Here is a 25,706-nt window from a genome sequence, read left to right as displayed (position 1 = left end):
CAGGTGGTTAACGTGGGGCTGTAGGCAACCTGCGGCCCTGAGTCTGTATTCCTTGTTGGGCTTGGGAACAAAGTTTATGCCCACACCAATTATCCTAATGTCTTTCCTCTTGTAAAAATCAAAGACCAAACTTAGGAACAAAGCTTTCTTTAAAAAAAGTTCACTTGATACCTAGTAGAAAATTTTGTCCCATGAAACTAAGTAGCACGATGCCCTTAAGCAGGTGGACTTCTATGGAAGACCAAAGAGATTTTTAAAAATATCTTTCATCGGTGACACATGATTCAAAAAAAAAAAAAAAACAAAACGAAACAAAAGTAGGTGTCCGGGAGACTGCTTTCCTACGTTGGTGTTTTTAAATCGTCTCATTCCGTACCTCTGTTTTCAGCATTTAATCAGATTTTTGGGATTAAGCAACTCAATTAGAAACACAATTTGGAAGTCGAACCGCTAAAGGCGGCCGCCCGAGGGCGATGGATAGGATGCGCCACCAATCACGTCGCAGCCCTGGCTTATATAAGCCCGGGCCCTAGGCGGGAAGCTCTAGAAACCCGCTCTTTGGATTTTGAGTCTCTCCTCCTTCAGCAGCTCCTCCAATCGTCATGTCGGAAACTGCTCCCGCCGAGACGGCCGCGCCGGCGCCGGTGGAGAAGTCCCCAGCCAAGAAGAAGGCGGCTAAAAAGGCGGCAGGAGGGGGCGCAGCGAAACGCAAAGCGTCCGGGCCGCCCGTGTCCGAGCTCATCACCAAGGCTGTGGCCGCCTCCAAAGAACGCAATGGCCTTTCCCTGGCGGCGCTCAAGAAGGCGCTGGCGGCCGCGGGCTACGACGTGGACAAGAACAACAGTCGCATCAAGCTGGGCCTCAAGAGCCTGGTGAGCAAGGGCACCCTGGTGCAGACCAAGGGCACCGGCGCCTCGGGCTCCTTCAAGCTTAACAAGAAGGCGGCTTCTGGTGAGGCCAAGCCCAAAGCTAAGAAGGCTGGCGCGGCCAAGCCCCGTAAGCCAGCGGGGTCTACTCCCAAAAAGCCCAAAAAGGCTGCAGCGGCCAAGAAACCCGTCAAGAAAACTCCCAAGAAAACGAAGAAGTCGGCGGCTGGTAGCGTCAAGAAGGTAGCTAAGAGCCCTAAGAAGAGCAAGGCGGCTGCAAAACCCAAGAAGGCAGCCAAGAGTCCGGCTAAACCCAAGGCTGTGAAGCCTAAGGCAACCAAGCCTAAAGCCGCTAAGCCCAAGGCAGCCAAGCCCAAGGCGGCAAAGGCTAAGAAGGCGGTTCCGAAAAAGAAGTAGGAGGTGGGCCTTTTCAAAGGCATCGAAACCCAAAGGCTCTTTTCAGAGCCACCCCAGAGGTCTCTGGAAACAGCTGCGCACTCGGCCCCTTTAATCTCACTGTACTGTTTGGTTAAATGCAGGTTTTAGGCTGTGCAAATTGCAGCTTACATTTATTTAGATGGCTCTAAAAAGAACCCTTCCCTTACGTCTCGTTTGCTTTTGTTCTTAGTGCGCCGTCCCCACGATTTGGATGCAGGGTAAAGATGGCGTGGGGCGCAATAGTCACTGCCCAGCAGCTCGTGGAGCTCGTTGAGAATGGCGAACTGCACGTGATGCAGAATGACACACACCTTCCGGTCCTGGGCAGCGTTTCCCGCCACCACCAGGATCGCGATCCCTCAGGTACTACGCACCGCCGCCAGGTACAGGAGCGCGCTGGCTCCCCGTAGTCGCCCTTACCGNCTTTAATCTCACTGTACTGTTTGGTTAAATGCAGGTTTTAGGCTGTGCAAATTGCAGTTTACATTTATTTAGATGGCTCTAAAAAGAACCCTTCCCTTACGTCTCGTTTTCTTTTGTTCTTACTGCGCCGTCCCCACGATTTGGATGCAGGGTAAAGATGGCGTGGGGCGCAATAGTCACTGCCCAGCAGCTCGTGGAGATCGTTGAGAATGGCGAACTGCACGTGATGCAGAATGACACACACCTTCCGGTCCTGGGCAGCGTTTCCCGCCACCACCAGGATCGCGATCCCTCAGGTACTATGCACGGCCGCCAGGTACAGGAGCGCGCTGGCTCCCCGTAGTCGCCCTTACCGAGCGGGCGGTGCGCGCTGGCCACGGGGAACTGCAGCCCGGCCCGCGACGAAAAGGTCTGTCCCTTGGCGCGCACACTGCAGCCTTCTTTGCCGCCTATGGACATTCTGAGCTCAGGATTTCTCACCACTACTATATAAAAATAAAAGTGCAGGGACGTCACTTTTTATAAACGTTTTTCGGCGCCAAAAAGCAGCTATGTCCCAGATTAAGATGTCAGCTTCATTTTAACCAATGAAAATGCAACTTGGGATTCTTCCATTCTGATTGGACATATAAAAATTACGTTGTTTTGAGTAGCCAGTCTCACACTGTACTTTATCACCTTATTTGCATGCTAGGTTCTATATAATATTGGACACGTCGCACACTTCAATTTCTCTTTTATTTCTTCTTTTGTTTTGTTTTCTCCTTTGTCTTTTCTATTATGCCCGAGCCGGCCAAGTCCGCGCCCGCCCCGAAGAAGGGCTCCAAGAAGGCGGTGACCAAGGCCCAGAAGAAGGACGGCAAGAAGCGCAAGCGCAGCCGCAAGGAGAGCTACTCGGTGTACGTGTACAAGGTGCTCAAGCAGGTGCACCCAGACACGGGCATCTCGTCCAAGGCCATGGGCATCATGAACTCCTTCGTCAACGACATCTTCGAGCGCATCGCGGGCGAGGCGTCACGCCTGGCGCATTACAACAAGCGCTCGACCATCACGTCCCGGGAGATCCAGACGGCCGTGCGCCTGCTGCTGCCCGGGGAGCTGGCCAAGCACGCGGTGTCCGAGGGCACCAAGGCCGTCACCAAGTACACCAGCTCCAAGTAAACTCGGAAGTACGGGTTTTTCTGATAACACCAAAGGCTCTTTTAAGAGCCACTTAAGTCTTCTAAAGAGAACTGTTACTTTATGTATTGGGGAATTGTATTTGCTGCAAAGACCAAGTTTCGATTCGATTCCGTTACTAACGCTCCCTTACAATGTAGTGCGTGCTGTGGCGGTCCTCGATACAGTTTTAATGACTCTAGGCCAGTAAGAATCAAGTTCGTTAGCAGACAAGTGCCATAAAGGAAAGTACCCTTCGTCTCAAAGCAATCCAGTCACCTTCAAAAAGTGTCAACCTGGCTTCTGGTGTCTTCAGACTTCAAGTGCTACATCCCTGATTTAATGTGTACCTAATAAAACTAGAGCCTGACACACACTAAAAAGAGTCTTATTCACTTGTTTTTAAGGGGTGAGGGGGGGATACAGTGGAGCAATGCTGGTTTTTACACCCTTTTGCTGAGTGTTGATTTCCCAACTATCAAATTAGAAAATACAAAAGAAAAAGAAATGGAAGCGAGAAACCAAGTTGTCTTTCAAATAAACCGGTGATAATCCAACACAGACACTGCAACTATTGTTTGAAATAAACCACAGATTTCCCTGTGTGATTCTGTCCTCATTGGAGCGTTCTGGGCAGTGAAGCTTTGTGAGAGGGACTGCCATTTTACACACTTTCTCATTTCTGAGTGAAATTATTCTTTATAGGAGGAGTTAGGTTTTTTTCCCTATTTTTCCTGTCAAATCTGCTCCATGTGTTTTTCAGTTTCTCTTGCATGTGCTGTTTCTCTACTAATTGGAAGACATTTAAAAAATTAGAAAATAGAGCAAAAGGCGAAGAAAGGCACCGGGCAGGATTTGACAGCTGCTGCAGACTGCATCCCTGCCCTGGGGCTCTGCCTGTCCCTGTGGCTGTGGCAGCTGTCATTCAATGGCACAAAGAGAAAAATAAACTAAAGACCAGATGGGCCATGACATATCTCCAATCATAAGTCAAAAATCCATCTCTCCAGTGTAAGCCCTTAGGAATGGCATAGGAACTTAAAATTAGTTTGGTTTTTGCTTAGTATCAGCACGGAGAGGTTTTCATATCAAATTGTTTCTGCTGAAAGTTCTTGATGATGCCCTTCATTCAGTTAGGGTCCTCCAGTGGCTCCACAATTTTACTCCCAGATGTTTACACGAAAATATTCTGCACGCTTGTAAGTGGAGACATGCAGCAGAGCAGTGCTGTTTTTAATAGCCAAATACTAGAAGAAAGCACACGTTCACAGCCAAAGGAAGAAATACATTTATTGAGGTGCATTCACACAGTGGGATAGCATATAGCAGAGAAAATGATTGAGATACACTCAGTTGAATTTTAGAAACAAATCTCAGGTTGACACGTGGTAGTTTTTTATAAAGCTAGAAAATAAAACCTAATTTCTATTATGTAGAAAGCATACATAGAAGCACATGTGTGTGATTTAAGAAATTTTAAGAGGTAGCTTCATGAATAAATGTTTTAATATATGTGGCAGTGGATACCTCTGTGATACAGGAAGGCTCAGAGATAAATGCAAGTTGTACATAAGAACTTTCAAGCTTCATTTATGTTATCACAAGGAAATCTGATGATAACTCCACACCTAATGGTATTTCTCTAGGTAGTATTACTTCCTTTTAGAGAGTAGGGGATAAAAGACTGACAGAGGCCAGGAAATGATTCAGAATACTCAAGATTTCAGCTACAATTAACATCCAATCTTCTCCATGTCTGGTAAACTTCCTGTTTACCCAGCTTCTCACAAAACCTGACACCTCTGTGCAGGTAACATGTATGTGTTTGTATGCACATGTATGTATTCTATAATTCCACATATTTAAGGAACTGCGTGTGTCTAACCCTTCCTCAATTGCTAGAAGGGAAATTATACTTTTTAAAATGTATCTTCTCTCTTTTCAGGTCTCTCAAGATATTTGAGGACAGTGAAGTTACCATCACATTTGGGATTTTTAAATCACTAATTTTCAAAATGTATGTGCCTTTGATCTTATCCATTAGTGAACTAATGCATAGAATAAGCACCAGAATCTGGTATTGTTTTGCTTTTCAGAATGAGGGGAACAGCAGCTAATATCCGGGGAGGAAATGGGAACAGGATTCAGAGGGAGTAAGTTACCTAAACACGTATATCCTGGGCCGAAGAATGTATATACACATGTACTTTGTACCAGGGACTGCTTGGATGACCTTGACTTGTCAGCAGGGAAGACATCTAGAATATGGAGGAGGGTGCCCAAAGTCTGCAGAATGAGAGGCACGTGCAGAAGGCATTTTGAGTCCCTCTATATGAGGTTCCAGTATTTAGAAAGTTAAAATTCTTAAAATAAAGGAGAGAAAATGAATATAAACTCAGTCATCTAGACTAATTTATGCCATTGCTGATCAGACTTGGAAACTGATTTCGGCCAGTCCCAACCAGGATGTCACTTTATTTCGGTTGGAATTTATACCCGGTAGCTGCAAGAATTCCCATGATTTGCCCCAAATAATTTTTGTCAATATTTTTTCATGAAGAACAATTTATAGAACAGAAAGAAACAGACTGGAACATAGAAATAGGTGAGAAGATCTGATCCTAAAGGACAGCTTTCTCCAAGCTGTCACCGAGTAGACTGATGTTCTGCTCCATGCTTGCTGGCTGGGTACTTCAGTGAGCCTGTGATTCTCTGAAAGGTCTGCAAAATAGAGATGACAACAAGGTCCCAGGTTTTTTTAGGAGATTATGAGATGATGTACACGGATTCCAAGCATGTTCTTGGGACCTGGATGAGATACACATGGAAAACTTACAATCAACACTGTATTACATAGATTTTTTTTCAACAAAATAATTATTAAAAAGTCTGAGAAACAAGTATAACTATAAATATTTTCCACAGTGTGAGCTTCTTGAGTTATATAAATTGACATTTTCTGACAGATATAGCACAGTGGCTCAATGAAATGATACGTCAATTATAATACATTAACTAAACCGACAGTTTCCTGGATCTGTATCAAGTACCATGGAGATCCCAGGAAATTAGGGTAAATAGTATGTCAACTCTGGTGTTTAAAATGTTGAAAAAGAAAGTGAGGATGTCATTGTCTTTTCTACACCCCTTAAATCTTTCTGTTTCAGCAACTGGTAAACTGTCAATTAGATACTGGTAGGCGATGAAATCTCGAATGACACCCACCCTCTGCCTTTTGAACTTTATAACAGAGAACAGGTCTCAAGCTCAAGGCGCGAGGCAGTAACTAGTATATAACTGGAACTGAATAACGTTTTTAAAAAACCTTGTTCCGTAGTTACTTTCTATCCATGGTCAGAGGTAGAAATTTTCACCAGGGTAGTGATGTAAAGTTGTCTTTTAAAATATTATTTTCTAAAGAAAAAAATTAAGTAAGTAACAATTTAGGTTATACCCAGATACAGCAAAAAGAAACCAATTGTGTAAGCGGAACCAAAATGACTGAAGTTTGAATAATACTGAATAATATATGCAGCCTCATGAAATAGGCAGAGTACTTTTGTTATATTTCTATATAAATTATGTATCTATACCTATTACATATGTATATAATTAAATACTAAAATATTATCTAAATATGTATTCTATATCATTAATGTCAAATATAGTTAATATGATATTAATTTAATATTAACCACTGCAGCAACTTAGAGTAAGTATGAAATCTTAGAGTAAGTAATCTGGGAAAGTTTCTTGAAAGAGGTATAAGAAGGTTCAAGCTTAAAGGAAAAGATTTAGTTGGTATACTATCAACAAAACATGTTGTGTGACACAGTGCTCCAAAATTTAGCAGTTTAAGACCGCAAACATTTATTACCTCGCGGAGTTTCGGAGGGACAGGAATGTGCGAGCAGCCTGGCTGGGTGCCTCTGGTGCAGGGTCTCTCTTAGGAGGCCGCGGTCAAGGACTGATCATCTAAAGGCTTGACTGGCCCTGGAGCTTCCAAGGTCTAAGAAGGGGCTCCCTTCCGAGGCTGGAGGCCTCAGTTCCTTCCTTTGCGAGTGTCTGAAGGGTCACTCGTGCCAAGGGCTGGCTTATGGAAGTCTCTCATCTAACCTTGGAAGCGGCCTCCCTTCTGCCACACGTGTAGGAAAGGCTCAGCAAGGGAGCAGTTTGCACACGGCGGGTTGCTTTCGAGGCTGCTTCCCATGGATCAACCCTCCCAGCCACCACACCCCCCGGGGGATTTCAAATATCCCTGATGCCCAGGGGCTCCTCTGGTCAATTAAATTAGAATCTTTGCGGTTGGTAGTGATATATTTTTCAAAATTCCATCAGCGATCCTGATGCATGGGTAAAGCTAAGAATCACTGGATGCAAGAGTGAGAAACTCGGGGCATAAAGCTGATGGAGTGGGAGCAGCCATTTCTTTATTACATTGTATGGACAATGGAGAACAGCCATAAGGTAAATATTAGGAAATATTCACACCATTGTGCGACATCACAACAGTGCCAACTTTAGAAGCAGTGTTGACTGATGTAAAAAAAGAAATGGTCTACTATTAAGTCCTGTAAATATTCCGCGTGTGTTCCCAGCCACCTCCTCCAGGCTGGAGGGAACCGTCACGGCCTTTGCAGAATAGTCTTTTGCTCCTTGAGATCATAAATCCAGCCCAAATTGTGTGCTTTTTGTCCCCACAAGCCTGCGGCCTCCTGTCTTTCATGGAAAAAGACTGAGCAAAAAATAGCAAGAAACACAGTAAAGGTATTGGGATTTAAAATCTTACCTAATGGTCTGTCGAATACTAGGGACTTGCATTTCTACATCGATCCCTGAACGAGTAGAGTCAGCCCTAGAACGCCAGCCTGCACACCAGGAGACTGTACTTCCCTCTGGGAGAAAATGCCTTCCAGCCTCTCCTTCTTCAGTCAAAAAGGCTGCGTCTTCATTTAGAGTTTTTCCCTTATTCAAGAAGGGGAAAAGGGATTAAGAGTGCGATGAAGTGTGGAGCTGACCTATATTCTAAACTTTCTCCCTGAGAAAACGTTGACAGTGTTAAAATTGCAGTGAACTGGAACACCATCCTGGAAGGAAGTAAAACATTAAAACATGAGTGAAGGTCATGAAGCAGGATTAAACCGCTTCTCCGTGTTACTTCACCAGGAAGGAGATGCCGGTGGAGTGAGGGATTGTGAAGTCCTTGCCCAGGTACACGCACGTGTACAGAAAGCACCAGCAGAGAAATTAAAACTGCTCATCCCTAACTGGTGAAAAAAGGTGATTAGTTTTCTTTTTTCAACGTCCTCTTTCTCCAACTTTATCCCAACACCAGTGTTATTTTGTGCAAATGTAGGCCTAGAGTAAGGCGCATACCACCACAGATGTTACAAAAGAATAAGCAAAAGGGAACCGGAACTGGGGAGTGTCCTTTAACTCCATTTATTTGATAATCATAAGGCTTGGGGTGGGGGATGAAAATGGCGGTGTAACCTGTAAAGGAAGTTATCACTCAGCCAGTGATTCACTTTGAATTGGTCATTTTTCTCACCTTAAAGAACACCTGAAATTTTCTAGTTAACAAATTTCCACAAAGGATTCTCAGCAATTGGAGCATGAATATTAAGTGAAATCATCTTTAAGAAGTTAAATTCCAGAGTTTAATGTCTCTTACAATTTCCTCAAGAATTGATACCATTTTCAACCACACAATGCTAAATAGGGCGTTTGCCCAAAATAAGAAGCATTTTCCGAAGAGCTGAGATTAAAAACGTTCTTTCCTATCACTTACGCAAGACTGAGTGCCACTTCTCTCTCTGAAATCTGCATGGCTCTGAAAAGAGCCTTTGGGTATGAACAAGCCGGATCAGACTCTTCGAGGAGGGCTCACTTGGCACTGGTGTACTTGGTGACGGCCTTGGTGCCCTCGGACACCGCGTGCTTGGCCAGCTCCCCGGGCAGCAGCAGGCGCACGGCCGTCTGGATCTCCCGGGACGTGATGGTCGAGCGCTTGTTGTAATGCGCCAGGCGCGACGCCTCGCCCGCGATGCGCTCGAAGATGTCGTTGACGAAGGAGTTCATGATGCCCATGGCCTTGGACGAGATGCCCGTGTCCGGGTGCACCTGCTTGAGCACCTTGTACACGTACACCGAGTAGCTCTCCTTGCGGCTGCGCTTGCGCTTCTTGCCGTCCTTCTTCTGCGCCTTGGTCACGGCCTTCTTGGAGCCCTTCTTCGGGGCGGGCGCGGACTTGGTCGGCTCCGGCATGGTGGGCATGGTAGGGAGAACAGTCAAGGAGCTGAAGAACAAGCGCAGGGCTGCAAAAGTCCTCTGGGTTCACAGCCTGTTAAGGAAGTGGTGAGCAAAGTCACGTCTGACTGGCAGTAACTTCATAAACGTCACGTGAATATTGTCCAGTCAAAATAAGCGTATTTCAGAACGAGGATTCCCATTGGTTGAAGTGAAATGACCTGTAACTTTTCGCCAATGGCACAGGTTCCCTTTCGCGCCCAGAAACGATTATAAATAAGGTAGCTTTGGGTTCCTCAAGTCACACTCAAGGTACTTTACCGAGTACTTTACCGAGTACTTTACCGAGGTAAGCTGGGATACGAAAAGCAGGGTTCCGGCCAAGACGCGCTCCTCCCGGTTGGAACTCCGGTTTCCATTCGGCAGTTCACCACCTGCTCCGCAAGGGCAATTACTCCGAGCGACTCGGGGCCCGCGCAGGACAGTAAGACACACATCATCCCGTGCTACCTGCAGTTGGCCATCCGCTGTGACGAGGAGCTAAACAAGCTGCTGGGCAAGGTGACCATCGCGCAGGGCGGCGTGCTGCCCAACATCCAGGCCGTGCTGCTGCCCAAGAAGACTGAGAGCCACCACAAGGCCAAGTAAGCAGCAAGTGTGGGAACGAGGAAACAAGGCTCTTTTCAGAGCCACATCTCAAGTTCCTGAGAAAGTAGCACGACTTTATTGCACCTCTGATCGCTATTACTTATTTGCTAAAGTTTATGACAAGACTAGTAGTTCCTAGTGAGGTGCACTCCTTTCCCCTTCATTTTAGAAGTCGCATTTAGGGATTTGTGTAAAAAAACAAGTAATTGCTACGTTATATGGGTATTCTAAGTAGTCCATAACGTCAAGCTCATGTAGAACCTAGAAGGTATTTTTACTCAAGGTAGTCACCCAGGTCTTTCTAGAAATCCACAGTAGCTTAAGTGACAAGTTACATCAAATCCAAACATCTTTTGAGAGGACATAATGGTGATTTCGACAGACAACCCACTTTGTCAGCAGGAAGGTCGCAGGTTATTAAGTAATACTTCAGATGTTTCCGACACTTGACTAATTCATACTACCTGATAGTACATTTATTACCATACTGGTATACCTAGGTGTCCACGTGTTGTAACCGTGATCGTACTAGTTGCTACTGAGTTCCAAGAACACTGATGATAGATACCTGTATCTTGAAACATGTGAACAAACTTCCGATAAATCTGAGGCTGTTTTGACAATAGGTCAGATTCTGGTATGTTTCTCATTTCTAAATCAGCATAGAAAGGTCTTTTTATTCTGGGCCTTGGAAAAGAACGTTTATGCCACTCTCCAGTTTGCCATGTCAAGTGTAGGGTAAGTGGAGGTAATCTGCTTCCTCACCCAGTTGTCTGGGTAACTAAGGGTTGCAGTGTTCCCATAGCCTTGGAGGGGCCTGAGAACTAGTGTTCTCATAACCTTGAAACTGGGCCTGTGAAACTGTTCCCAGAACATTAAGTGGGAATGCATGGGCAGAATTTCATTATATAGTTTTCTGGCATTTTGCCGGCTTTGTTCACCTCTAGTACTTAAAGTAGTAGTGGCTTCCCACTAGTGACACACAAGGGCACGGGTGCCACAAAGGGTCCCACACTGGGGAGCAAGGGCCGTGATGTGTGTCATGCAGGGAGACTCAGCTTGCAGCTTGTGTGGCTCAGCCACCCCTGAATAAAAAGACATGCCAGACATCCCAATGGCTCCGTGAATATTTTTCAATCTGCAGGAATACAGTGAATTTGCCCGGCCTTGAATGGTCATAATACATGAAGCATGCAGGCACAATGACTTGACTGTTTTCTCTCTCTTTTTAAATGTATTTATGCTTTCAACAAACATTTGTTTCGCACTTAGGTATCAAGTGTTAGGACTGTGTTAGTAAGACACTTTTTCTAAAGAAACAATGTAACAGGGAGTAACAAAAGTAAATACAGCACTATGTAGCAAGAAATGTAGACACAGGATATTAGGGGAGCATAGAGGAGTCAGACCTGTGAGAGGCAACATCTAGCTTGAGGGTTAAAAGAAACTGGGAATTGCAGGAAATTACAGGAATTCTATCACCAGACCATTTGTGATATATACAGCAAGTTCAAGAAGTTGGATATTGGCACGAAGGCAGAGGTTACAAGAGGTAGGAAGGAGCTGGAAGGGATCTGTCGGCCACTCCTATGCCTTAAATCTTTTTATATACTAATGACACCCAATTTTTTTAAAATTTTAATCCCTTCACATTTTTCATTTAGCTCCCCAAACCTCTCCCCTCAGACAGCTGTCAGTCTGTTCTCTGTGTCTGAGTCTGGTTCTATTTTGTGAATTTATTTGGTTCATTAGATTCTATACATAAGTAAAATCATATGGCATTTGTCTTTCTCTGCCTGGCTTATTTCACTCAGCATAATACTCTCAAAACATATGGAACATGTTACAAATTCATACCAGCTTTGCATAGGGCCAATGCTAATCTCCGTATCATTCCAGTTTAGTATGAGTGAGCTGCCAAAGTGAGCACAGTGACTCCCAAATCTTTATGCCCACCCAGATTTATCTCCTGAAATCAGACGTGCACATTCATCTACAACTTCTGAAACCCTTGGAGATCCCCGAGAAACTCAAAATGAACGTCTCAGACTGATCGTTCTCACAACTTCCCCTGTGATCTCTTATCCTAAACTTAGTACCTGGCTCACCATCTGCCCATTGATCCAAAATGGTGTGGTGTTGAATATCACTGTGTGCCTGCCATTCCTAGAATGAAACTTACTTCCTTGTGCAAGGTGATGAAAGTATGATTAAAGTCCAGAAGGAGCTTAGGTGAAAGGCACAAGACCATCGTTGTTCAGCATAAGGGGTGTATCCACGTAATTAGAAATGTCCCCTTAACGAGAACTACTCACTGCTCCTGAATAAAATTTTCATATAATGCAAACTAAAAGATTAATTTAGATCATTATATTTACTGCCCATTTCCAGGAGACGGTGCCCTTCCCAGTAAGAGTATGTGTCAGTGTAGACAGGTCATCTATTGTGGGCCCTTCCTGACTAATTAATAGCTTAGTTTCCCAACTGAAAAGGCATTGTTTACACACTCAAGAATACCAGTCTGTTTAGAAATTGCTGGATCGTCAGGCAGAATGGGAGGGTGGCATCAAAGGGCCATTATCCCCTCCAAATATTTTCTGTCTTCCCAGAGGAAAGCTGGTTCTTGAGATAAGATCATCAGCACTTTGTTTTGCTAAAGGTGTTGATTCAAATGAGAAGATTTAAATTTGGTGAAATATTCTCATCAATCTAAGTTCTGTATACGGTAATCACGGGTGCTCCTTCCCGTTGTGAGCGGAGCATGGTGTTTGCAGTAGTGATCTTAATTTTTTTAACAAAGTATGAAGAATATAAAGACCTTTCCATTTGTTTCACAAACTTGTGATGACACAGTGTACACAAGCCAATTTGTCAAGGAAGGTCTTGAATGCTTAGGTGAGTATTGTTTCCACTTTCTGTTGTAGGGAGGAAGGGTAATTAATGTACACCAGCTGTACAGAAGTTGACAGGAAGTGTAAAACGAGGTGCTAGCCTGTCAGAGAAACTGATGAAAACCACTTGTAAGGAACTGTCAGACCCAACCCCTACTGGAGAATCTAGAACGTTAAGACCCATCTGAGCATAGTTTTAGGTATTTAGAAAACCACAAGTATCAGTTACAGGGAGAGTCCTATCCAACCTGGGAACTGCTGCTTACACACGTCTGCTTTTTCAGGACATTGGAAGCTGGCAAAGACAAGCCAGAGGGCTCTCATTTGCTAATTTTATGATGCCAAATTTGGGATGGGTGTGAAGGAAACATTCCAGAGCTTTATCCTATAGGGTTACCAGGTGCTACTGCTAAACAATGAAAAACACAACTCTCATAACAAAAAAGATCCGTGTAAACTAACCCATTTTCTCAAGAAACAGTTTCAGCCAAAGTCGGTTTTTGTCTTACAGAGTCGAGAAAGAGCAATTGTAAGAAAACCTGAGGTCTGCCCACTAGTGCTAGATGCTAGGCACAATAACCAATATTGCCCAACTTAAGCCTCCATGTGCGCTTCCCCAGGACCTGGAGTTCAAATTAGTCCACGTGCAAGGTGCCCTTCCCCGTGCAGTGAGAACATCAGAGGATCAACTTAGGTCCAACTCTGCTACCAGATTAATACCTGAAGTGGGGAGGTTTCGGTTACCCATGACCTGAACTCCATGTCTACAGGATGGGCAGTTCTTCCCCGAGGCCTAATCCCTTCTTCCTGCTTCTTACATGTGGCTTTCTTACAAAACCCAGGCATTGGTTTTATGCCCCAAGAATTGTCCTTTTCAAGTGGTGTTTAGCAACCCATACCTTTTACACACTACTTGTCAAGCTTTAGAATACTTAGGAGACAACTATCTGGGTCAAAAACCCGGAGTCCTGATTGTTAGTCCTGCCCTAACTTCATGCTATTAGCACGAAACGAATTAGTACAACAGCCATTGTTTGGGAGAATGAAGTGGCTCTGAAAAGAGCCTTTGGGTTCAGGACAGGCACTCGCGTTAAGCTTATGCCCTCTCTCCACGGATGCGGCGCGCCAGCTGGATGTCCTTGGGCATGATGGTGACACGCTTGGCGTGGATGGCACACAGGTTGGTGTCCTCGAACAGGCCCACCAGGTAGGCCTCGCACGCCTCCTGCAGCGCCATGACGGCCGAGCTCTGGAAGCGCAGGTCGGTCTTGAAGTCCTGCGCGATCTCGCGCACCAGGCGCTGGAAGGGCAGCTTGCGGATCAGCAGCTCGGTGGACTTCTGGTAGCGGCGGATCTCGCGCAGGGCCACGGTGCCGGGCCGGTAGCGGTGCGGCTTCTTGACGCCGCCGGTGGCCGGCGCGCTCTTGCGGGCCGCCTTGGTGGCCAGCTGCTTGCGCGGGGCCTTCCCGCCGGTGGACTTGCGCGCTGTCTGCTTGGTCCGAGCCATACCGAAGCCAACGAAGCACTGAACTGGAACAACTATGAATCTGACCGCGCGACTGGTTTGTATATATAAGGTGAGTCCAGCTGTGATTGGACCAGGCATCTGCCCGTCAAGTCTCGCGATGAAGGTATTGGACGCGGCACACACTTTCCGATCGCAGCAGGCTCTGGGAGGCTCAGACCGGAAACTTACTGCTTCCTCCCACCCACCCTTTCAACAGCAGCTGTTTTCTACCCTTTCTTCCCTGTACTGTCTTTATGCCTTTTCTTTACAACGTTCTTTGGCTTTAATATAAATATTAAATATTTGAGAATATCAATATTTAATAAATAATAGTGTTTGAGAATTTAATATAAATATTACAATGATATATCTTGTTTGTTGAGTAAAACATTTTAATTTTGGCACTTGAAACTGGTTTTCCTTGATCTTTTTGAAAAGGCGCGCGTTACATGGATTGGCTAAGGACATTTTTTAGCCTCGTTCAAGTTTAGGAAGGCTAAATTCATGTTGAAATCTTGATTTCTCTATTTAAACTTAGAGGCTTTTACAGTGTTTTATACGCTTTTTCTCTATATATCTGACTCAATTGAACAATGGTTACTTTTTCACTAGCTAGCATTTTAATATAAAGAATCCTACTGCGTTTTACAATTTCAACTGAGATTTGTGTAAAATGGGGTTAAGGAAAAGACCCTCAATCTTGTTAATGGTACAAAAAAAAATACTGTGGCTTTTTAAAGCCATGTAAGACCCTTGAATGAGTTCTGCCTAGAGGACATGACTCCAGGACATGAAGCTTTCCTATTTACAACCCACTAAAGCCCAGTAGAATTGTAATTAGGCGAGCTGCAAGCCAAGTGTCGCATTAGGATGTAAAACACCTCTTAAACAGGGAACCAAAGTGTCATTTTATTACCCTTTCGCTAACCAGACTTGCACTTATTTCTCTCACCAAGTATTATTCTTCCTTTCATGTTTCTCTTGGTCCAACCCTGAGGGCCTTCGGGATTGATAGCCTTTAGTTACCTAGGTAAAGAACCCACAGTGGTTTTACCTGATACAAGCTTGTTTTACTAAGTTACTTTCGCGTTTCTGGAAGCGTCCAGTGACATCTATTGGTTAATCGAGTTACTGAGATAAGGGTTATTTTCAAGTAGCTGCTACAATAGGGAAAAGGCAAGCCCTCTTAGAAAAATATGGGTGGCTCTGAAAAGAGCCTTTGGTTTAGTTAAAAGACATGTTCGGGTCTTCCAGTTCACTTGCCCTTGGCCTTATGGTGGCTCTCGGTCTTCTTGGGCAGCAACACGGCCTGGATGTTGGGCAGCACGCCGCCCTGCGCGATGGTCACCTTGCCCAGCAGCTTGTTGAGCTCCTCGTCGTTGCGGATGGCCAGCTGCAGGTGGCGCGGGATGATGCGCGTCTTCTTGTTGTCGCGCGCCGCGTTGCCCGCCAGCTCCAGGATCTCGGCCGTCAGGTACTCCAGCACGGCCGCCAGGTACACGGGCGCGCCGGCGCCCACGCGCTCGGCGTAGTTGCCCTTGCGGAGCAGGCGGTGCACGCGGCCCACGGGGAACTGCAGCCCGGCCCGCGACGAGCGCGTCTTGGCCTTGGCGCGCGCCTTGCCGCCCTGCTTCCCGCGTCCTGACATGATGGACAGGATACTCGCGCTCTAGTTCGAGTGTGAGTTCAAGACACCCAAAGCTACCTTATTTATAATGGTTTCTGGGCGCGAAAGCGAACCTCTGCCATTGGCGAAAAGTTACGGTTCACTTCAACCAATTGGATCCTCGTTCTGAAATACGCTTATTTTGACTGGACAATATTCACGTGACGTTTCTGGAGTTACCGCCAATCAGATGTGACTTTAAAAGGTTGTGACGCAAGAAGACACTCCCAGTCTCACTCTCGCTCTTCCTTGTTTTTTTCGGTGTTTCTTTCTGACCATGCCGGAGCCGACCAAGTCCGCGCCCACCCCGAAGAAGGGCTCCAAGAAGGCCGTGACCAAGGCGCAGAAGAAGGACGGCAAGAAGCGCAAGCGCAGCCGCAAGGAGAGCTACTCGGTGTACGTGTACAAGGTGCTCAAGCAGGTGCACCCGGACACGGGCATCTCGTCCAAGGCCATGGGCATCATGAACTCCTTCGTCAACGACATCTTCGAGCGCATCGCGGGCGAGGCGTCGCGCCTGGCGCATTACAACAAGCGCTCGACCATCACGTCCCGGGAGATCCAGACGGCCGTGCGCCTGCTGCTGCCCGGGGAGCTGGCCAAGCACGCGGTGTCCGAGGGCACCAAGGCCGTCACCAAGTACACCAGTGCCAAGTGAGTCCTCCTCGAAGAGACTGATCCGGCTTGTTCACACCCAAAGGCTCTTTTCAGAGCCACCCACTTCCGCAGAAACAGCTGGTTCATTTTCCCTCCACTCCATTTTTTCTTAGCAGTGTCGTGTCTCTGGGTTTGGAGAGGAAAATACCTGGAAATAAGGACCGAATGTTTAATAAACGTCCGTAGGCATTTTGCCGTAAGCATAGGGCGCAGTGTATACTAATTCATTAAGAGTTCTTTAAGGTCTTTTGAGAGAGGCTTTCCCTTTGCCTTCTGCCAAAACAGATTTCGCTTTTGTCTGCACAATCAGGGCCAGTAACAGCCCCATTTCTAATTGGGCAGCGTCACTATTGGAAAAGCCTGCCGCGGGTTCCAGTCTGCTATATGACATCCCGTGTGCTTTTCCCTAGATACTCTGGAAAGTAAATTGTGGCCCCTGCGCTGTGTGCCGTAATCACCGGTGTCCGCAGCCAGAGCCATACACTGAACTTCACAGGAGGCTCCCTAAACCTAAAATGTTGGGTAAAGAACCCAGCAACCTGGAGAGGCGCCGTCTTCCTGTTTTATCAGGATGAGCAGGTAGGAGGCAGGGATGCCGGGACTCGATGGGCAGCAATCCAGCTGGGATTTGAGAGTTCACGACGAGAAATTTTGCCGTAGAAGTCAGAACCTCGTATATAAAAGAAGCGGACTCCAGAGGTAGCAAGTGGGCTGAACGCCTGTTAGCCAGGAATCCGAGTATGGACTGAAGGACCAAAGGAAACTCCTTGAACTTCCCAGCATCTTCCAGTGGTGCCCTGTGCCCAATCTTCTCCTTTCTTGCATAAATCCTCCGCCTCTCGTTTAACCCTTTTGTATAGATGTTGGTGTGAACAAAACCAACACCATCTGTGTCCTGGATTGCATTTCATTTTTAAGTTTCATGCTGTGACTTCTGTCCTTAGCAAGCATATCAAAGCTTTCTAGTTGATGGTCCTCTGTGTCCCTTAAACTATAGCCATAAATATATATTTTTTAATCAATAGAATGGATTGAAAACCGAGATAAATATCATACTGGCGGAGGAGTGCCTGGAGTGTGGCCCCAGTACTACTACATTCTTTGTCCCTTTGTCTTGTCAGTCATTGGTGCCTGACTTATTTTAAAAGGTGCTATAACAGGGTACAGACAGTGAAGATATCTTGTGCCGAATTGCTGGGTGTCTGTCCATGCTGGCCCAATCTTCCCCTCAGTAAATTACGTATAATAAATTCTGTTACATTCTGTGGAGTTGCCTCCTTGGATTTTCTGAAGATACCTTCTCTTTACAGTGGCCGTTACACTCTTGCCCACCGTGGGACATAGATATTAATAAAATGCAATGGTTTCAGCTGAGGAGTGTGGGAAGGGAGGTGGGGGACAGGTAAAATGGTCTCAGTCCTGGTTTCCTCCTTCCAACCTCATCAATAGACCCTCAGCTTTTTGTCAGAGGAATTGCCCCACACAAGGAGTTTCCAGGCCTCTTGGGGGAAATTCTGAAGTTTGGGAATCTCTATAGTGAGCATCCAAAGCTATAAAGTGAAGAGTGTAATTGGAGAGACTCATATCTGAGGAATCCTGGCTGCCACTGCCAGCCCATTCTGTGTCATTCACCGCATTGTCTTATATTCCCAGCCTTTGGGCAACTAAAAGTGATCCCTAATACCCCTTCCCACAGAAATAATCTATGTCTAAAAATAAATCTTGTGGGTCACTTGAAGCTATTGCTAACAATGTTGTGTGTCATAAAGCTTTGTTTCAATCTTAGAAAAAACAATGCAAGCCCCCTTATTCCAGAGGGACACGTTCCAAGACTTCCGGTGGATGCCTGAAACCATAGGTAGTATTGAACCCTCCATGTACCATTTTTTCCTATATATACATGTGGTAAAGCTTAATTTATCAGGCACAGTAACAGATTAATAACAATAATAATGAAATAGAACAATTATACCAATATAATAGAAGTTATGTGAAGGAAGTCAGTTGTTTCAGAGATCCTTTGCTGAAGTCTTCCCAGAGGCTCAATGCTTTCTGGTGCAAGTCATTGTGGCCAATCAGAGCACATTTGCTGTTCATGCCTCCTGCAAATTAATGCCTTTTTCTTCTTAACTAGGCACTGAGCACACACTGTGGCCGAACCTTTTGCAATTTGAGGTGCAAGAGCAGAGTAGCACGGATTTCTCTTTCCTTCGTCACAATTTCACTGGCAGGAATTTATTCTTACTGTAGATCTTAGCAACTTCAGCATACAATTTTTTCTTTCCTTATTAAGACAAGAATTTACATCTTTTTACTTAAGGAAGCATTTTACAGCTTCTCTTGGGCATATCTGAATTGCCAGCATCTCTACTCTTGAGATTTGGGGTGATTATTAAGTAAAATAAGAGTCACTTGAACACAAGCACCGTGATACCATTAACCCAGATGGCTACAAGAGACTAATGGGCAAAGAGCATCAGGCCTGATTACACTGGGCAAAGGGATGATTCACTGCCCCACCAGGACCAAGCAGGATAGCAAGAGAGTTCATCACGCTACTCAGAACAGCTCACGGTTTAAAAGTATGCATGGCTTATTGAATTATTTATTTGTGAAATTTTTCACTTAATATTTTCGAAACCTGTTTGTCCACAGGTAACCGAAACCTCAAAAAGTGAAACCACGGATAAGGGGAGGGGGTTATTTTACTGTACAAACAGAGTGCTTTGAAGCCTCCATCTCTGGTTCTTTTTAAAATGACAGCCTTGATATAGCAGTTGTCTTTTTATTTTTATGCATGTTAATAAGAAACTCTTCACATAGAGAGAAAAATGAGTGACTTGTAAAAGAATAGGAGGTAAATCGACTTTACCCCTTTTAGGAGATGCTCAGTCTATGGTGATAATCTCCCAGAACAAACTGAATATCCATTTCTGAGACAGAACCGAGGAGAAAACAGCAATTAATGTTTTACCTTTTTTGGCAATTTTTTTCTTTCAGAGAGTCATATGTGCCTCTGATGATTTGTGAAATTAGAAGGCTTGTTACTTAGAACAGTGTTTTAAAATTCATCTCAGATGGAAATTGTATTTGCAAGGGACACATGTAGGCCAGAGTGACAGTGGAATGAAACCTCACCAAGCACCTAAGCTGAGAACTGTGGTTCTTTACTGTGACAGGAATTTCACGTTGAAAAGATTACAGTCAGTACAAGAACTTTAATGACAGGATTTCTAAAACCTGTTGCCAAGTGGATAAGAATGTTGCCTTCATTTTGAAACCAAGTGAAAATCAAATATAGCCCTTCAGCTGCCCTTTCCAGACATTGGCTATGCTTGTATGTTTGGACACAGATTAAAACAGAGAACTAGATATAATACCAAGGGTATTACGAAGGAAAGCTTTTTGTGTGGATATTCATAAAGTGAATGCTTTTTAAAATAAGCATTGTAGTATTTAATGAAAGCGTAGTGTGTTGTATGAAAGGAGAGAAGGTTAGCACTCCCCTTGACAAGGATGGAAGAGGCCCTTGGGCCTAACAACACGCATATGATTAAGACATTGCCACCTACTTCGTGGCATCTAACCACTGTTTTTTTATGCTGAGCGAAATAAGCCAGGCAGTGAAAGACAAATACCATATGACATCACCGTTAACAGGAATCTAAACAACAAAACAAACAAGCAAGCAAAATATGACCAATGACACTCAAATACGGAACAGGCTGACAGGGTCCAGAGGGGAGAGGGGAGAGAATCATAGGGGAAAAGGGAATGGACTCACATGAACAAGTATAAAGGACACATGGACGATAACTAAGGGTGGGGGGCGGAAATGGGAGGGAGGTGGGGAGCACTGGGTGGGGGGGCGGGCAGGGCTGGGAATATAAGACAGAAAACTGTACTTGAACAAGAATTAAATAAAAATAAATAAATTTAAAAATATATAAATAAACGAGCAATTAAAAAAAAGAAAGCGTAGTATGAGCTGTTTCCAGACTCTTTGCAAAGAAAAATTATTCTTTAACAAAAAAGAAAAAAGAAGAGATACATAGGAAAGATGCATATCAGATTCATGATAGAATTGCCCTCACAAAGGGGATATTAGGATTGACAATGCTGTTGAAAAATACTTTGATTTTATGTGGGTCTTTTTCTTTAAATATAAAGGAGATTTATCATTAATAGGCCCTAATATTAAATAGTAGATCCATTCTGTGTTGTCATTTTTGTACTCATTTGTGATTTTTTTAAAACGTAAAAGAGAAAGGTGAAGACCTTTCTTCATATATGTCAAATACTGGTGTTTGTTGTGTTAAAAATTGTGGCTTTTAACATACAATATTTATCAAATCACCAGTGACCGAGATGTTCCAGGCCGTGTTCTAGATACTACAGCAACCACAGTGGGAAAACAGACAAAACCTCTTTTCTTGTCACTTCGCAATCCACAGAAAATACTAAACGAATAAATAAAAATAATATACTACACAATGGAAAGTACTAAAGAGAAAAACAGCAAATGTTTCAGATTATTGGGAGAATTATTATTTTAAGTACTTCCAACTCCCTTTAACTGAATCTCTAACCCTGACAATAGGTATACATGGTCCTTTCAAATTCTAAACTTACATTCTTGTTTACAATATGGTGGTAAATAGAGATGGACAACTTCTAGCTGATGGATTAATATTTTCCGTTCTCAGAGAGGGTTGATTAGAACCCAGCAGATTTGTATTTTTTCTGTGTCAAAATTTTCTTAGACTGAGAATATTTCCCCTACAGCTGTCCAAGGTTTCATTAGGTACAGAAGACACTCCAGTTGGGAAATGACACGCTCGTGCATACGCTGTTTCAAACGTTTCCCAAATTTTCGGGGTAAAAAAAGGAGAAAAAGAACACCACCTAGCAGAGGATGGTTTCGATCCATCGACCTCTGGGTTATGGGCCCAGCACGCTTCCGCTGCGCCACTCTGCTGGTTGCGAGAGAGGTGCTAATCTAAGTCCTTATGGCTTTTGCATTAAAAGCTTTTTTTTTTTTTTGTACATCAGAAAATGACTTTTTTGAAAAGCTATTTGTTGATTTCACTCGTACTTGGAACAGAACAATCACTCCACAATACATTAAGTCTAAATATTCTGAACGCGAAAAACTCGATGTTTCTGTTAGAAAACAGCCGGCTCCAGCCTGCCCCTAGCCTAGAAGGAAGGACCGCCGCCATGTAGTCTGAGTGAGTGAAGAGCCCAGAGTTCCAGGGAGGAACCTACCCAACCTCTAAACTGGAGCATTTCAACGTAGTTGGAAGAATTTTGAAAACAAATAAAGAAAACACAGATGCATTGGCCGGGAATCGAACCCGGGCCTCCCGCGTGGCAGGCGAGAATTCTACCACTGAACCACCAATGCGTGACTGCTGAGGTGGTATTGTTGACCTTATGAATACATTTTCCTGCTGCTATTTTTCCTGAACTAATCATTTCCTTTAATTTTTTTAAGTTTTTCTTTAAATTTTTCAAAAATTAATTTCTTTACAATTTTTTTCAAAAATCATTTTTTAATTTTTTTAGAATTTTAATTCATCCTTTATTAATATAATTTCATAATACTTCCTCTCCCTTCAGGAACACCCCTTCTTACCGCAGGTTCAGAGGACACCCCCCAATGTGGAGGCCCCGACCCTTTCAAAAAGTAGAATTTCGCTATCAATGACATAATGTATTAGATAAGTCAAAGAAAATTTCTTCAATCGACTATGAAGAGGTTGGATCATTTCCATGCGTCACACAACTCGTGAGAGACCAAGCGTTGGAGCCGGCGTGCAGGTCTCTCTTGTCGACTCCTTTTTCAAAGATACGTTGTCTGTGGAAACTGTGGAAAATACAAAAGTGTACAATGAAGTAAATGAAAGGCCAGTGTAATCTTATCACACAGAGATAACGGATATTCTGGAGGGTGGTATCAGCATTTTTTCATTGTGCATGTAAATGCAGGGCTCCATGTGAGCGTGTAAAGTGACTTCCGCCGAGTTCCATGCACTCAGAAAACGTTCAATGCAACAGACACAGAAAACAGACATGCAGAGAAGAAGGTGACATTTTCTGGGTTAGAAGGGATCTCGCAAGGCATGTGGTCCAGTTTTCCTCCAGTATTTGAAAACCATATCTCCACAGAAATAGTTACCCATCCAAGATACTCCGTTTTCCAGTGTTAGCTTCCATATGCTGAATGAGAGCATCTTCCACCCAGCTTTTTCCTGAGAAGCCACAAGAATCAACTCAACTTCTTCCACCTGGCTTTTCCCCAAAGTCTTGGCTATAGCTATCATTTTCTCTGTCTGCTTTTTTGGTCATTAACAGAAATGGTTATGACAAGTGCGATTTCACATTTAATTCTGTCATACCACAGAATTTAAAGAGGAAAGGCCTTAGGCAGATTAATTAATTAAATTTTGTTTTATAGAGATTTCTATTTTCCCACTTGCCAGAAATGCTCAAATTTGTGATGAATCCTTTCTTATATCATGCTAAAATCTGCTTTATTTTTACCCATTAGTAGGGAATTCTAAATTTATGGAAGTTGTGCTTGAGTGTCCTTTAAAAACTTGATGAGAACTCTTGCATCATGCTTGATGAAGCATTTTCTAGTCCATGTTAAACGAGTCTATGCTTTCAATAATTCTCCAAGAGTCATGATGTTCTGACTCTTCACTTCTCCCGTCATTATCCTGTAGAAGCATTTTAGTTTTATAAGGGTTTTCTTGATATGTGAATCCTAGACCTCAGACCAATCATCTACATATTTTACTGTCAGTATGGTCCCTGTTGAGATTTTATGGAACTCACCAGTTTTGCCAAATGAATAACAGTACAGCGTTCTTTCTCTACCAGTCGTGGTGTTTAGTCTCAGGCAGAAGTCTCAAACACTGAGTTGCAAAGTGCTTCCCTGTAGTTTATGGGAATTAACCACACACCCAATGGGAGAGCAGCAGGGCAGCTGTGAGCCATGTCCTTGTGGCCATTGACTTGCTCAGCAAACTCTTCTTCTGGGCCTAAATCCTCTCTTTGTTGCAAGACCTAGAAGGGTAACTTTAAATAATGTAATAATTACAATTTTAATGATAGAATAATTAACAAAAATATTAGTTTTCAGTTAGCAATAATTGCACCTTGGATAAACCTCATTGGCTATGATACTGCCACTGCGCAAAGCTAATTAACAAAAATATTAAACATTAGTTACAGTTGAGTTCTAATGGTTAACATTTTCAATTCTAATTTTATTAACATTATATCATCTGGGCTTATATTATTGATGTTGGGCTATGAAATAATTATTAATAATAAATAATTCTATTTTGGCAATACAGTTATGTACTGTTATTAAAATATCGATGAATATAAATTTATTTTTGAATTAAAAAACTATCACCAATATAAAAAAGAATAACAATAGGGACAAAATGTCTTAGCAAAGAAAGTTTGCATTTTGTGCTATGGAATTCGGTTTAGTTTTGTTTTTGCTTTGCTTGGTTTTTTGTAAACTACTCATTGAATTCTCTAAAGCCCTGTAATTACTTCTATCAGGAAAAAATTTTATTCCATTTGTAAATTCTCTAAGCAACCACCTGAGGTCATTTTACCAAGTTTGATTTCTACGTTAGAATATAGACCTTTGTATCATTTATCTTAAGAAAAAATCACTTTTTAAGTTGGTTTATTATACATTTTCCATGAAGCAGTCTTTGAAAATTAATATAGAGCCTCTTATCTACCTCTTCTTTCATGGGTTTTTTAATTTCTAGACTTGGTTACTAACTTCTTCAACTCGGGATTATATAGTTTGTCTTCTAATATTAAAAAATATATATTACATTATTTAATCCAGCCAGAATAGATATTTATTTTTTGTGTGCTACAATATACAGGTTTAAAATTTTTTTTTTCCAGATGAAGAAAGACACTTACAATTCTAAAAAAGATTAGGATCTATTAAATAGGGGGAAAAAACTTTTAACATATTGGAAAAAAAGAAAACCACAAATAGCCCCATAGGAAAATGACAAATTATAAGAATAGTCAATTTAGAGAACAGCAAATCCAAATGATCAGTAGCTATATGACAAATTTTTCAAACAGAGAAGGATAGATTAAAGCAATAATGGTAAAGCTCTTTATGCTCACCAGATTGGAAACAAAAGGAGAATTGAATTACGTTGCTAATGAGAATGAAGGAAAAAGCCACTCATAGATTTCTGGTGGGTGTTCAATGTTACAGGCCTTCTGGGGGGAGACATGGCGGGGGTTTCTGAAGGCTATGCCTACTCCCCAGTGCTGTCTGCAAGGATCCTTCGAAGCCCCCGAGGCTCAGCTTGGGATGTGTTTCATCCCTATTTTCCCTCTCCGTCCAAGCCTCTTCTGCATGTGGGGTATGCAGGGTTCTCACACATACGTATGTATGAAGTCTGGTCATTACTTCTTCCTGATTTGCCTCATGTCTATTTGAGTATTAGACTAGTTGGAGGAAACTTGAGGGTAGAGAAAAGTGTATTTCTCCCACAACTTGTTGGGTAAGTAACATGAATAACTGGAGAGGTGCAAAGGGTAATATCTAGAGAAGGAAGGTGCATGAAGAAAAATTGGGGGAAAAACAAATTAAGACTTGGTGTACATTTTAAAATTTTGTAATAAGTTAATAGCAGTGGTTAGTTACATCGGATAGAAAAATGAGAGTAAGGGTTGGGATGATTAGAGGATAATTGTACTAGTGTGTGAAATTTTTCAACAATATTTTTAATAGGTTGAAGTTTGTTTGGTTTTTAACAGGTTGTAATTTACATGAACAGAATTGCAGCTTAAAAGGAAGTAAACAAAGGACTTAACAAAAATATGAATGAAGGAAGATATTTATTTTGCAGAATGGATCAAGTGTGTGTAAGTTGAAATTGGTTCAGAGGTCCTTAAACTTGGAAATTGCCAAGTAGTGCCCACTTATCCTGGTCCTGAGAGTAGAGAAAGATCTGCTGAGTTTGTTGTTATTACCTGGATGCTGTGCTGGGTCCTTTGAAAGGATTATTTCATTCAGTTCTCATAAGTGCCCTTTGAGATAGCAACTCATCATCTCCACAGACTACACAGAGGGAAACAGACTTAGAGAGGTGAAGATTAAATGCCTAGGTCCTTGAATCTCTGGAACGTTTGAACTG

At 43.3% G+C, this 25,706-nt stretch overlaps 6 protein-coding genes, 4 non-coding genes and 1 pseudogene across 10 annotated transcripts; 5 read left to right on the top strand and 6 right to left on the bottom strand.

Moving 5' to 3' along the window:
* The first annotated feature begins 558 nt into the window (after positions 1–558).
* H1-5 (H1.5 linker histone, cluster member) lies at positions 559–1,370 on the top strand. The gene has a single exon (XM_037033072.1). The coding sequence runs from the start codon at positions 603–605 to the stop codon at positions 1,281–1,283; it is 681 nt and encodes a 226-aa protein (XP_036888967.1). The 5' UTR covers positions 559–602; the 3' UTR covers positions 1,284–1,370.
* Positions 1,371–2,467: 1,097 nt separating this feature from the next.
* Positions 2,468–2,972, top strand: LOC118977910 (histone H2B type 1-C/E/F/G/I). The gene has a single exon (XM_037033089.1). It carries the CDS (start codon positions 2,508–2,510, stop codon positions 2,886–2,888), a length of 381 nt encoding a protein of 126 aa, XP_036888984.1. The 5' UTR covers positions 2,468–2,507; the 3' UTR covers positions 2,889–2,972.
* A 5,768-nt stretch (positions 2,973–8,740) lies between these two features.
* Positions 8,741–9,167, bottom strand: LOC118977905 (histone H2B type 1-M-like). Its single transcript, XM_037033082.1, has one exon. The coding sequence runs from the start codon at positions 9,159–9,161 to the stop codon at positions 8,772–8,774; it is 390 nt and encodes a 129-aa protein (XP_036888977.1). The 5' UTR covers positions 9,162–9,167; the 3' UTR covers positions 8,741–8,771.
* On the top strand, positions 9,160–11,503 carry LOC118977929 (histone H2A type 1-H-like; annotated as a pseudogene).
* A 1,680-nt stretch (positions 11,504–13,183) lies between these two features.
* On the bottom strand, positions 13,184–14,204 carry LOC118977900 (histone H3.1). Its single transcript, XM_037033078.1, has one exon. It carries the CDS (start codon positions 14,178–14,180, stop codon positions 13,770–13,772), a length of 411 nt encoding a protein of 136 aa, XP_036888973.1. The 5' UTR covers positions 14,181–14,204; the 3' UTR covers positions 13,184–13,769.
* An 873-nt stretch (positions 14,205–15,077) lies between these two features.
* LOC118977904 (histone H2A type 1) lies at positions 15,078–15,854 on the bottom strand. The gene has a single exon (XM_037033081.1). The coding sequence runs from the start codon at positions 15,826–15,828 to the stop codon at positions 15,436–15,438; it is 393 nt and encodes a 130-aa protein (XP_036888976.1). The 5' UTR covers positions 15,829–15,854; the 3' UTR covers positions 15,078–15,435.
* Positions 15,855–16,108: 254 nt separating this feature from the next.
* LOC118977909 (histone H2B type 1-M-like) lies at positions 16,109–16,594 on the top strand. Its single transcript, XM_037033088.1, has one exon. The coding sequence runs from the start codon at positions 16,124–16,126 to the stop codon at positions 16,502–16,504; it is 381 nt and encodes a 126-aa protein (XP_036888983.1). The 5' UTR covers positions 16,109–16,123; the 3' UTR covers positions 16,505–16,594.
* Positions 16,595–19,975: 3,381 nt separating this feature from the next.
* On the top strand, positions 19,976–20,101 carry LOC118977934 (U6atac minor spliceosomal RNA). The gene has a single exon (XR_005064641.1). It is a non-coding gene; the product is annotated as a U6atac minor spliceosomal RNA (small nuclear RNA).
* Positions 20,102–21,409: 1,308 nt separating this feature from the next.
* On the bottom strand, positions 21,410–21,481 carry TRNAM-CAU (transfer RNA methionine (anticodon CAU)). The gene has a single exon. It is a non-coding gene; the product is annotated as a tRNA-Met (tRNA).
* Positions 21,482–21,839: 358 nt separating this feature from the next.
* TRNAG-GCC (transfer RNA glycine (anticodon GCC)) lies at positions 21,840–21,910 on the bottom strand. Its single transcript has one exon. It is a non-coding gene; the product is annotated as a tRNA-Gly (tRNA).
* Positions 21,911–23,577: 1,667 nt separating this feature from the next.
* LOC118977933 (U4 spliceosomal RNA) lies at positions 23,578–23,714 on the bottom strand. Its single transcript, XR_005064640.1, has one exon. It is a non-coding gene; the product is annotated as a U4 spliceosomal RNA (small nuclear RNA).
* Positions 23,715–25,706: the final 1,992 nt, after the last annotated feature.

The sequence above is a fragment of the Sturnira hondurensis genome, unplaced genomic scaffold (assembly GCF_014824575.4).
Source record: "Sturnira hondurensis isolate 20B ecotype Veracruz unplaced genomic scaffold, ASM1482457v3 Scaffold0021593, whole genome shotgun sequence".
Classification (NCBI taxonomy): domain Eukaryota; kingdom Metazoa; phylum Chordata; class Mammalia; order Chiroptera; family Phyllostomidae; genus Sturnira; species Sturnira hondurensis.
Note: the sequence above shows the minus strand (reverse complement) of the source record. Positions and strands in the feature narration are given on the sequence as shown.